At 42.4% G+C, this 12,227-nt stretch overlaps 1 protein-coding gene across 2 annotated transcripts in view; it reads right to left on the bottom strand.

Moving 5' to 3' along the window:
• Positions 1 to 12,227, bottom strand: part of grik2 (glutamate receptor, ionotropic, kainate 2) — a 217,797-nt gene that overhangs the window by 78,352 nt on the left and 127,218 nt on the right. For both annotated transcript variants that reach the window (XM_053433343.1, XM_053433342.1), the window contains exons 7-8: positions 6,490 to 6,633; positions 2,705 to 2,812 (exon numbers count right to left, since the gene is read on the bottom strand). In XM_053433343.1, the coding sequence (XP_053289318.1) occupies positions 2,705 to 2,812; positions 6,490 to 6,633 (252 nt within the window). The remainder of the gene's footprint in view (positions 1 to 2,704; positions 2,813 to 6,489; positions 6,634 to 12,227) is intronic.

The following is a 12,227-nucleotide window of genomic DNA, read 5'->3' as shown; positions in this document are numbered from 1 at the left end:
TATTAGAGGGGCCCACCACTGGGGGACATTATATTAACAGAAGTGCAAGAGCTGTTTAGGCTGCATTCATTGTCATTTGAGAAGGTTAACCTAATCCTGCGCTGATGGGAAAGCTCAGAGGGCTGGTGTGCAGATTGAAGAAGCTCGCCCCTCAAATGCATTGCCTCATCCACCAGAGTGTCCTTTGCACTGGGCTAAGTGATGAGCTAAAGGGAGGTATGGATGAAGTGATGCGTGTCATTGATTTTGCCAGGGTTACGTCGAGAAACCAGCATTGCCTTTTCCGACAACTTGCGTCTGATTCAGATGAGGCCACCCACGATGACTTGCTGTTACAAAATGGTGTACGGCATTTCTCTGATTGAGTAAGAGTAGCGCACCAGTTGATCGCCTTGTCTTTGAGGAAGAGGAAAAGGTCTCGAGGATATGCAAGCCGGAATCATTCACAGGGAAGCTGGTCTTGTGAGAATCATGGCTCCTATAATTCAGAACACTAAAAACAAAAGGCACCGTGACAAGGGACTCGACCTCTACGTTTGAGGACAACTGTGTCCGAAGGGAAATCATTACTTTGGACTCTCACTGGCTGATCAGGTGGGGACTTGTACTAACTGGCGAAAAACCAAGTAGATTGCCAGCCATTGCTATCTAGCTTGAACGGAATTGTTTCTCAATAAAACCAGTTCAAAGTGTCACAGACGCATAGAGCTTCTGCAAATGAAGCACAGGTAATAGAGTGCATACAAATATCATCATCTGGCAAAGCATTGAGGCGTCCAATCGAATACAGGCAGAGCACATTCCTTGGAGGTGACTTGCAGCATTATTTTAAATTCTTCCTAATGATCATTGTGTCACTGTGATAACATCCCGACGTTTTGCAACCTTCACCATGGCTCCGATCAGCCTTCAAACTCACAGATCTATTATTCTTTCTAACCTTCCTCGATCATTTATCCTCTCGAAATCACAGACCTTCACTACAGTCCCTCGTTTTTCATTTCTGCTGTGTTCAGTATAAATGCCCTATAACTGTCAATGACTTTCATCTTTCTTTTATCCTGGAAAATCGCAGGCCTGTCCTCTACATCTGCCCTTATTCCGCACAGAGACAAGAGGGAGGAAAAAATGAGAGTTCCGAGTAAAATAAGAAAAAACAGCTTGACTTCCTGGCAAGCTTTGAAATCAGTCTGATTTGTCACACGGACACACAGAGCTGGAGTGGGTGCTGTTTGCTACAGTAGCTGGCTCTAACGTCTGTACCCTTCCATCTGTCAATTCACACAAAAACAAATCTGAAGCCGAACATCCCCTCGCATTAAGTCGGAGCACTTCATGAATAGCATAGGTGGACTATCAGATGGGAGTGCACACCACTATAGCCCTAGTGAGGAATATTTGTCAAATATGAATATATGACTGAATTGTGTCTCATGTTCATGGTTTGTTTTGACCCAATGAAGCCAAGATACTACTATAAATTCAACCTTTATTTGTCCGCTGTGAGCAAACTGAAAGTGTCTTTCTATTTCTGTGAAAAGTACGATTTAGCCTAACTTTTTCTCAAATTCAAATTTCCGTCATTTCAATTTTACATTTAGCCCGACCCACTGGCTGAGGGAACTCCTGTGTGTACCTCCGAGGTGAAGACACATGGCATGCATCAAGTTACTTTACTCTGTTTTCTTAACTTGACACCCGACTTGCTCAGCGTTCTACTCTGTACCACCACATGCCAGTTTGATCTTCTTGTACTCCTTGGACGGATGGATCCCATTTTATTTTAACGACAGTACATTGCTCTCATTGACGCTTTGTAGTTGCATCACAAATCTTGTTGTTATTTGTAGGACTGGCTGTACACAAACAATGAATAAATACATAACAAGTAGAACATTTGAAAAGAAAATATGGTGTGGTGCACTGTGACAGTCTAACCTTTCTTTATCTCAATTCTGTCACACTTCTGATGATCTGAAACCAAAATGAGAGCTCCTTTAAGGTCTGACACATTAGTTTGGGGTTTTAGGGCCAATGTCGAATGCTCATGAAGCCATTTTCATAAACAAACTACACTTGGTAGCAAGTTAATTGAACAAAAGGAGGCGTCAATGCATCTGATCCACTCTCAATAAATAACAACCACGTCAGTCTCCAAATTTCACAGTTTCTTTCAGGGAGAAGTCAATACCATTTAAAATCGACAAATATTGTCATCAATCTTAGCCATTAGGCAATAATGATGTGTAAGTGAGGAAGTAAGATGTCATGCTCATGTAGTTATTCAACATCTGATGCTAAAATTAAGTTAAATTAACTGTTCAAAATGTTTCTCCTTGCCAGAGTAAGATGAGAAGTTCAATGTTGGGACAGTGCAGGGTTAGCCTGACTTGGTCAAGTTTACACAGGCATATATTCTCACCTCTAAAGCTCAGAAATTAACACACTCCCCTTGTTTCTTTTAAATACAAATTAAACGAACAGTCAGGACTTCCAATATGGCTGCCTGAAAACAAACTCTATTGATGACCTGCAAGTACACCCACATGTTATTATATAGTGGCAGATTTGTTTGTGTGTATACTTTTGTGTGTTTTATTAAATCATCACATTGGCATGGCAGGTGGGCACATAAGTGCAAAACACACAAACACACACACACACACACACACATACGCACACACTTGCACATTAAAGACACAACCTTCTCAAGCCCCTCCTCCTTTAGACTGATGACATCCAGGTCAAAGTCTGTCCTCAAGCCATTGGTCCGGTTGAAATTGATTCTCCCAGTCAGGCCATCCCAGTGAGCCTAGAGACGTGAGAGAGACGAGAGAGGGAGAGAGGGAGCGAGCGAGAGAGAGAGAGAATGAGACATTAGACCATCAGCATCAACATCTCCACTTTCCAATATGCATTTGGTGACACCGTTTGAGGCAAAGCAGTCAAAGAGTTATGGCACACTCCATGTCTCCATCGTTCCTCTCTTTCACGCTCTGTTTCTGTTTGTACAGTCTTCCCTGCCATCAAGGTGCCTACACTTACTGTGGCTGCATTTGTAACAGTGGGAGGGCAATTACCCAATCTTTACAGATATTTAGGGTTGTGATAGGATACAATGTAGCATGAAAGTGGCTCAGAGCGGGAGAGGCTTTTTCTCAGGCACTGAAAATCATCCCAGTGCTGCTCGGGAAGCCTGGGAACTTCAGGGCCTTTAGTCAGATGAGTGGGAGTCACAGATCTGGAAGTTACTCACTCAGAACAGTCGACTGCACTAGAAAGCATTTGTCATACTACTTTGACTCTGTGTCTGAATATCTCTCTATTGATACCAGCGCAGTTCACAGACACAACGAAATGTGACTCCAGTCGGGACGGTTATATTACAAAGGACCTCCCGGGGGTTGGTTGAGGTGGGAAGAAGAGTGTCAGGGAATATCGGCCAGTGTTTTAAGGGACATATCATTGTGTAAATTTGTGCAGTCATTCTGTTAATCCAAGTCAGAAGGACCTAGACTGGAAATATAGTATGTGGATTTAAGTATCCAACCATCAAGTCACTGGCAGAATTTACTGTGGTCATTCATTGTCTCCATTGGATGAATCGAATACCAGTACTCTCAGCACCACCATACGATCCGAAATTTTGAAATTGTTTATCACACTCAATGACGGTCCTTGACTCCGCATGAGGAGGGGCCATTCTGTCCTTGAGGTCATCTACCATGGTGAAAATGAAACGAAGGCTTTTATTCATTTCACTCAGAGCCTCCTGTGGCACTCCAGTTCCCAATCGCAATGAAACAGCAGGTGAACTCATGTTATAGCAAAGAAAATATTGCCATGTGTCCTATGGCCGACTGTTAGGCCAACATTTATGGGTAGAGCTGTTTGTTGACTCGACCCCGAGAGCAACAGTAGCATGACTTATAAACTACATAGGGACAAATGCTGTGATGGAACAGCTGCAACACATTTTTAGTTTTTTATTTTAGTTTTACAAAACCTTTGAAAGCTTTTATCTAATGAAGGGTTGAGTTTCTGTGTGCAGTGAATGGTGCCTTTTACTCCAAATTAACTATTTTCTCTTTGTGGAAATCTACGTTTTATGAAAATACTATTTTATCAAAGACACAATGTGACCTTGACTTTAAAGGGGCTGACTTGAACAACTCGCAGCTCAATTCTCTTTGCCGACTATTTGTTTCCAACCACCTTCTGTTTAGCACCCACCAGTGATCCTCTGGCTCCAGTGCTGCAAACTAGGAGACGCAGGCTTTGATGGTGGTATTGGTCTTACCATGCATTTTAAATCAGAGGTTGTTGGAGCGAATACAACGGACTGCACGGACGGCTCTGTCTCTGCCTTTGACCTTTAGGTCCGTCTTCAGCTCCGCACCTCCTCAGTGTCCAAAGTCGAACCATCATGCCCGCCTCATCTGCATGATAATCTGTTATTTGTCTCGTCATATACTCATATACTAACCCTAACCCTCTTTGAGGAGATTATTATTGCCTTGTGCCAGTTAATCTTTATCTGCTTCTTGTTGAGTACAGACAGGTCTTCAGCAGTCTCTGCAGACTGTTTTTGGATGGACTGAGAACTCAATGCAGCGTCCTTTGGAAAATGAGGCAGAGACATTTCATGTTCTTCCTCCATCCTCAGAGGAGTCTTGTTTTCCGTCGCCTTTGCCTAGTGGGTTTCAGTTGACAGAGAAGTATGCACAGCTGCGTCTGTTTCCAGAGATGCAGAAGATGGAGTTGAGTATACAACTTGTAATTTTCTTGGCAGACTCGGCTTTGTTTTTCACTTCAAGTCTTAGGATATAATTCATATTGTTGACTGTAAAGTTTGAAGACTGTTCTTTTAGATGAAGTCCTCTAATGAGTATTCTGTCCATCAATTGTGTCCCGTTCTAAGATCGCTCTTATACAGGAAATAAGTGATGTCATCAGCTGAAGGCAGGATTCAGCCTGTCCTTGTAGATTTATTGTCTTCCAAGGGTTGACTGATCTGATGGTGTCTGTGCTGACTGGGATTTTTCCTTTTTCTGGCATTTTCACAACCATCTGTTCTTTATTTAGTGTGGATGCTGAAGCATGCACTCTCTTTTTAAAATCGTTATTTATTATATTATTTCATGCGCAGACTTATTCCAACCCTACCTACTGCCACAAACTTCAACTGATTTCATCTGTCCAAACATCAACATGTCCGGCTTGTTCAGGACATTTATGTGTACAACTTTATTAAGGACCTGGTAACATCCTCACATCGCTACTTCACCACTTCAACTTGATTGAGCTGATCAATTTTCAGCAGGAAATTGATTTTCTTATACTTTCATGAAAGATATAATGTTCAGTTTACAACAAACACTACCATCCACGGTGACTCTACATTTAAATGAAGACATATGTATAGAAGTTACTGTCATGTAGGTAGGATTTATTACAGGATTGCTGCATTAGTTATAGCTAGGTTTACCTAATTAGCTGTCTACTGAGCATACTCTCCAAATGCCATATGGATATTCTCACTGAAGCTCCAGTGCAATCGCAATTAGAGGAAATGTATGCACATTCCATTTTTCAACCACAGTCAAGGGACATTATCATATAAGTTCCTCTGTACAGTAAAGATCCTGTGGGGGAGAGAATTTCAGAGATAGTGTCACAGAAGCCTGTGTAGAGACTCGTCGTTCTGGATTAGCACAAGTGCCGCCAGTGACTTTTCTGCAACGTAGCCACTGAGCTAAACAGGGTTGTCTCATAAATGCTGGCGTCCTCCTGTGTGACTGTATAGGCTTAGAGATCCTCAAGTCAGAGGACAAAGAAAGCCTCAAAGCAGCAGATGGAGAGGCGATGGAATGAAGAGAGGGGAATGTGCGGAGGGTCAGGGAAGAAAAGATGAGATTTGCATGGTGAAAAACTGTCTGCTTAATATAGTTACATCCAAATCTTTGTGGGGGCTTATCAATCCTCCACCAATGTGGTTTAATTCTTTGCAGCCTTTTCATGATCTCTGTAAACTGAAAGGGGAACAGTAGTTTAGAGAGTCCTAAAAATAGATTGCGTAATATCCGGCGTTTCCGCAGATAGAACGCTCTGGATTAACGCTCGCCGCTTCACAAATGCAGCGAACTGTGGGGTAATTACACAGAAATTTAGATAATGTTGTGTTGATGGTTCTGCACAGCTGATTAATGTGGAAATTCAGAAGGTAGGCTCTACATGAGTGATTCCACATGGGGAGTATCTCTGCACATATACATGGGGGAAAAAAAACGACTTCCATGTCCATAAATACAGAGATAAATCATTTCAATTTATGCATAACTCCCTTCCTCCTGACCGCCTGAGTCTCATTTGCATTCCGTCGTGGTCCGCCTTCCTGTGAGCATGTGTTTCCTGTGTGAAGGTGCTGTGTATGTCGAGGGGGGGGGACGGGGGGGGGACAGAGTAGGGAGCAGATACAGGAGCATCTACCTCTTTGATGAGGGCCATGAAGCGGTTCCCGAAGCGCCAAGGCTTGTGTCGGTTGCACTGTAACGAGCTGACAGTGATCTGCTGAGACTGCTGCACAGCCACGGCCACCACGTGTACAGCATCGTACATCAGCGCGGCGTCCGTCTGCATAGGCAACACAGGGGGGGGGGGGGGGGGGGAAACAGAGCGTTATTAACATGGAATGCGGCGCACGACAAATCACTGCGGCCTGGCAGGAACGAAATCTGTCCAGAATCAGAGGAATATCAACACCATGAGGGCTCGGTCAACGCCTCATATCAAAGCACATACGTGTGGATCTACATCTTGTCATTCTGTGGACATAATGGCCATACATATTTGATGATTTCACTGTTGACACATATAATCCTCTGACAAGAGGCTGCCAAGCTTATAGCAGGAATCCTGATTTAATTCTGGATGGTAAAATAGTGTAATAAATCTCAACGACAAAATAAAAATGAATAACACCAAACATTTGCAGATTTACATAAATATGCATCTAAGATATAAAACCCATAATAAAAATATTAATAATGTATTTACAGACACTATATATCTACTGACTAACAAACACCACCAGGTAGGATGAGCAAACATTTTTCTAACTTCACCCTGCACCCCAGACTGTCTAAAAAAGCTCGGCACATAACGTCCAGCACACCAAGAAAAATAGTGCCGGTATATTGAGGAACTGTTCTAGGTGAAGTAGCTCCAGAGCATTAGCACAGGTATAGAAAACAGCCCATTCCAAAAAGGCAGAGCGTGCACTGCAGTAGTTACTAAAAATAAACGGCATAAAGTTCCCTATAAAAGATGAGTGAACGGTTGATAATTATTTACTTGGGTTTAAATGGAGCAATTCCTTCAAATACTTTTATCTTCTGAAAATCAACAGCCCTTAATAAGAGGTAAATTCCTTGTGCTAAAATATTACTTTATTAAATACTCAGCTCTACTTTACAGAACAAATCGCAGCAGCCAACTCTTCAAAGCAAGCCAGGACACTTTGTGCGTACAGTAAAGTGTGTACATTTAAATACATGCGCAGTATAGTGGATGCTATAGTGGTAGCTCAATGCTTAAGAAATCCATGTCTGTAATACTAGAACCACAGCATATGAAATGAAAAGCTATCATTTGTCAATAATGTTCTTATTTAGTACCCTGAAAGGAGACAAGGTTAAGCGAATTAAATAAACCCCTAAAAGGCTCTCAGGCTTGATATGCCCACACACCTTTTCCCCAGCCTGACTGTGTGCTATCAGAATTTACTGTCTCCATATATTAATATAATAAAGTCCTGACAGCACGCAGTCGGTCCAAAGAGGAGTGTCACTGAAACTAGAAGTGCCAGTCATCCACGCTTCACGAGAGAAGTCCATAGTTCTGCAGTTCATCAAAAAAAAAACAGGAAGACGAAAGAGAAAAATCTAATTAGTGTTTGTCTCGCTTGATTGAAAAGCAATCAAAACAGCTCTCAACAGTTGTTGCATGGAAATCATGTCCTAGGGTGCCTTGTGCTTTGGAAAGCATCCTCCTGCAAGAGAAAAGAAGGAATCACTCCTGAACCTGTTGTGTTTTTCCTTATTTGAGCCGTGATTGAACGTTGGAATAAGACTGCAGCTTAAGAGGCTGTTTGCCCATAATAACGTGGTGGAGACACTTCAGTGGCTATTTGACTTGCATCAGTGTGTGTGTGTGTGTGTGTGTGTGTGTGTGTGTGTGTGTGTGTGTGTGTGTGTGTGTGTGTGTGTGTGTGTGTGTGTGTGTGTGTGTGTGTGTGTGTGTGTGTGTGTGTGTGTATGTATATGCATGGGAGATGGCCAGAGATGTTTCAAAATGAATCACAGTCAATAGGTTTGCCTTCTTGAAATTCAGACGGGCTTCAGCGTGTGCCTGCAGGAGTGAGGTATTAATAATCAGTGCTTGTTGAAGGAAAGGCACTGTGAGAGTTTTTTGCAGAGCGGCTGTCACCTCGAGGTTGTTAAGCGTGCGCGTTCGTGGCTAGAACCAATACCTGGTTCCGTTCTGCAGACACAGGTGTCAAGCAGTGATAGGACGGACACGATCCGTTTGGTCTTCATAGTTATTAACGGAACAGTCGATGCAGCATTGGTTATAGATCTACTCATGCCACATGTTGGACCGTCAAGCATCTTGTGTGCAGGTGGAAATGTTTATGAACCGCATTAGAGAGTTGGGAACACCAAGATCATCCTTTGGCTCCTAAGAATAGTCACACGAATTATACGAATTTAGCAGTGGTGTAGGTGTAGATTGTAGCACTTAAGGGGCTGGTGTACGAGGAAAACTTAAATTGAGTAACCAAAACTGATTCATGTTCTGCGGAGCAAAACTGAATTTTGCTTAAAAGGTAACAACACAGCTATAAAAATTACGTTTTCATCTCCCGGAGGGCAATAGCTTGATTGATTTCATGGTAACTAACTAATTCAAATGTTATATTTATTGTGGCTGTTGGCCTTATGATTGGAGTAAGGATAGTCTCTAAAAATGTCAACTCATTAACAATCCTCTGAGGACTGTGATAACCCCTGTTGATGTGTGAACTCTCCTTCAGTGTAATCCTTGTATATTTGCTCACAGAGACAGGTAGAAATGTCTCAGTCATTGCAACAGTGAGGACTTGAAGAAAACAGATTCTAAAATGGGAGAAGCCATCGGACAAGCTGGATCCAAATGAGAAAACATTTAGGTTTCTTCTTTAAATCCATGTTTCCACAAACAAAACTATCAGTTGCTATAACATGTCTCCTGAGGGTGTTAAGTAGGTTGTTAAGTTATTACTTCCCAAAAATAACCGATAGCTGATATTTTTCATGTGACTTCAAGAGCTTCTTTTCAAGATGACAGTCTTTGACACTCGGTTCACAATCTGACTTTTGTCCAACACTCCTGTATGTGTCTGGGTGAAAAGGAGATCAGGTGACTGCCTGCTTCATGGCAGCCCGTCTTTCTCTCAGCGGGGGGAGCAGGCGCTGTCGCTCTATGATGTTCACACTGCCATCCATTCTCTCCCTTTTAAACCACACAGGCCCGCAGGGACCTCATAATAGCAATGTGACACCCTGTCAGTCAATCACAGCACTGATACTGTGAGCAGGGGGAAGCCAGCAGGATTAGCTGGGCAGTGGAAGTGAACTTGTATTCTCACCCACACAGCTGGGACTTGGCTGGCTTCACTTCATGATGATGAGGATGTGTATTTTGGGGGTTTAACAAAAGCCTAAGCCGACAAAAAGATATTCCAGCTGAAGCATTTCGGTCAATACAGTGTCAAAGTTAAGGAAGTATTTCATGAATTAAACACCCTCTTAATTAAAATGAGCATCCAATTGTGCTGGGTGGCGTGCGGAAGTGAATGGAGATGAGCGTGAGGCTTGCTGGAGGAGTTGTGGCAGCAGAGATCTGTGTGCCTTTCTCCTTCTCCCCCGGTGCAAGCCTCACAAGTACCCGTCAGGCAGACTCGCAAATGATCTAGCAACACCGACACTTCACTCTATAAACATCTCATTAAAATCAATTATGTCACTCCTGAATGAAATTAAAGCTAAACGCTTTAAAAGCTGCTTTTCCCTTGTGTCAGCCGATACGAACATTACCCCCGACGCTGTCTATTTCTCCAGCTTATTGTTGCCTCCACTCCCTCTCTACCTCTGTGTGTGGGTGTATTTGTGTGTCGTCCTCATCCCTCTCTCACACACACGCACACATGCACTAACCCACACACACATAACCCTAACCAGCTAATCAACTCTGCCACAGATTCAAAATGGTAAGAAATAGCGAGGCTGATATACAGCATGGCCTTTGTAAACTGTAACTTTGAACTGACGTGAGGATGAAGGTTCTGAAGACTGATAAACACCAGCACTGTGAATCTTAACAAGCCGGTGTCAGTGTTTTTGCACAAACATTCTCTTACTGTCACCTTTTCATTAAACATGGTAGGTTTCCAAGCCAAACAATTTGAATGATGCCAACATTCTCTTGTTTTCCTGCCAAGTCGTGTAAAGACTGAAAATAAACACAACTGTTCTGATGCTGTGACAGGTTTGTCTACATCGATAATTGTGTATTCAGGGAGACGAGTTAATAACAAATTAAGACAAAAAAGGCAAATTCCTCACGTATATTCCTACTTGCACACTTTATATGAAAAGCTTTTTATTATTGCTTTGTTGCTTGAGACTGTTCCTGTGGCCTCAAGCTATTTATTATTCTTGCTGGTGGAATCTTAATCATCTGAATTATCATATTTTCAATTTATTTCACCCGTTTCCGATATTTTTGCATATATAAATGTATGCAGAAAGTATAAATGGGCCCATAAAAACCCTCTACACATGCAGAAATTGTTTTGATCCTGTGTATAACTAACACAGGATTAACACTTGATTAATGATTATGAAATCTTATTGCTGTCCATGTTTTGGTCAGAATGGTGTCAGAGGTGTTGCAGGTAATAGATGTTCCAACATGTGGATCAAACAGAATGTGGTCGATGCTATCCCTTCTTTAAAGTCTGACATGGAAGACAGTGATGGATTTATTCTGAAGCTCCTCTCAGAAAACAGGACACGAGGCCGATAGCAGGTTTTCCACAGTCTTGAAAGAGAAAAAAAAAAGCATGAAGGAAGAGGTGGTGGGGGCGGAGGCTATCTTTAAGGCTGATTCCTAACGCGGTGAAGGGTGGAGCTCCGCTGGTCACGCAGAAACCTGCGGTCACACTGCTCTGGCTCTTTTGATTGAAACATAAACACCCTGAGAGATGAGGGCACGCTCAGGAACAAGTCGAGGAAAGCAGGCGAGAGTGTGTGTGTGTGTGTGTGTGTGAGGGAGATTTAACACCAGCCCTCTCTCCCTCTTGTCTCCTCTCTCCTACTTGGAGGGATTAAAAATTGAGCGTGTTTTGTTCTCTTTGGAATCTCTTAGAGGTCTTAGTCATGACTAGGTCACTCGGTGCCATCAGCTGTTCTTGCTATTCTCAGCACTGTACACACACAAGCTGCACTGATATCTCATAAATTATTTTATCCAGTGCATACCAGCATATTCTCTGGTGTCAGGAGGGACAGAGAGCCGGGCTGAGAGTGAGTCAGATACCTGCTCCTATCTCTTCTTCTCTCCTCAAATCCTAATTGAAGGACTAACTCACTGAGACTGCATATTTCTGAGTCATTTCACAGAAAATAATACTGACAACTGAAACAGGCATGCCGACTAACACAGGGCTGCATCCAGAACCAGACTTCAAGAACTAAATTAATTCCAATAAACCCACCAAATAACACTGCTTGATTAAAATCAATTCAAGCTTTATATGGGTAATTTAATTTAACTGTTTCATTGCAAAGAAAGAAACTGGTCATAAAAGCAAATAGAATAGTTTTGTTGTTTTGAATATGATGTGCCTTAATAGGGGGAAATTAAATAAGAGTACATCTTCAAGGGTTATCCTGTGATGCGTCTCAGAAGTCTCAGAGTTTCCTGTTCCATAATCTTTTCCGACTGATAGAGATAGTTTTAGCTCGAGTGATCCCTACAAAGGCCAGAGCTCAACTTATCCATCTAATTCAGGGCTACACTAAACACAAATAAATATACCGAAATACATCGGAGACACAGACCTGTGTCCCCAGTGCACCTATAAAACTGTGTTGGCTCCAAAATCTGCAGAGCTGAAGCCATAA

Source organism: Pleuronectes platessa, chromosome 10, assembly GCF_947347685.1.
Source record: "Pleuronectes platessa chromosome 10, fPlePla1.1, whole genome shotgun sequence".
Taxonomy (NCBI): Eukaryota; Metazoa; Chordata; class Actinopteri; order Pleuronectiformes; family Pleuronectidae; genus Pleuronectes; species Pleuronectes platessa.
Note: the sequence above shows the minus strand (reverse complement) of the source record. Positions and strands in the feature narration are given on the sequence as shown.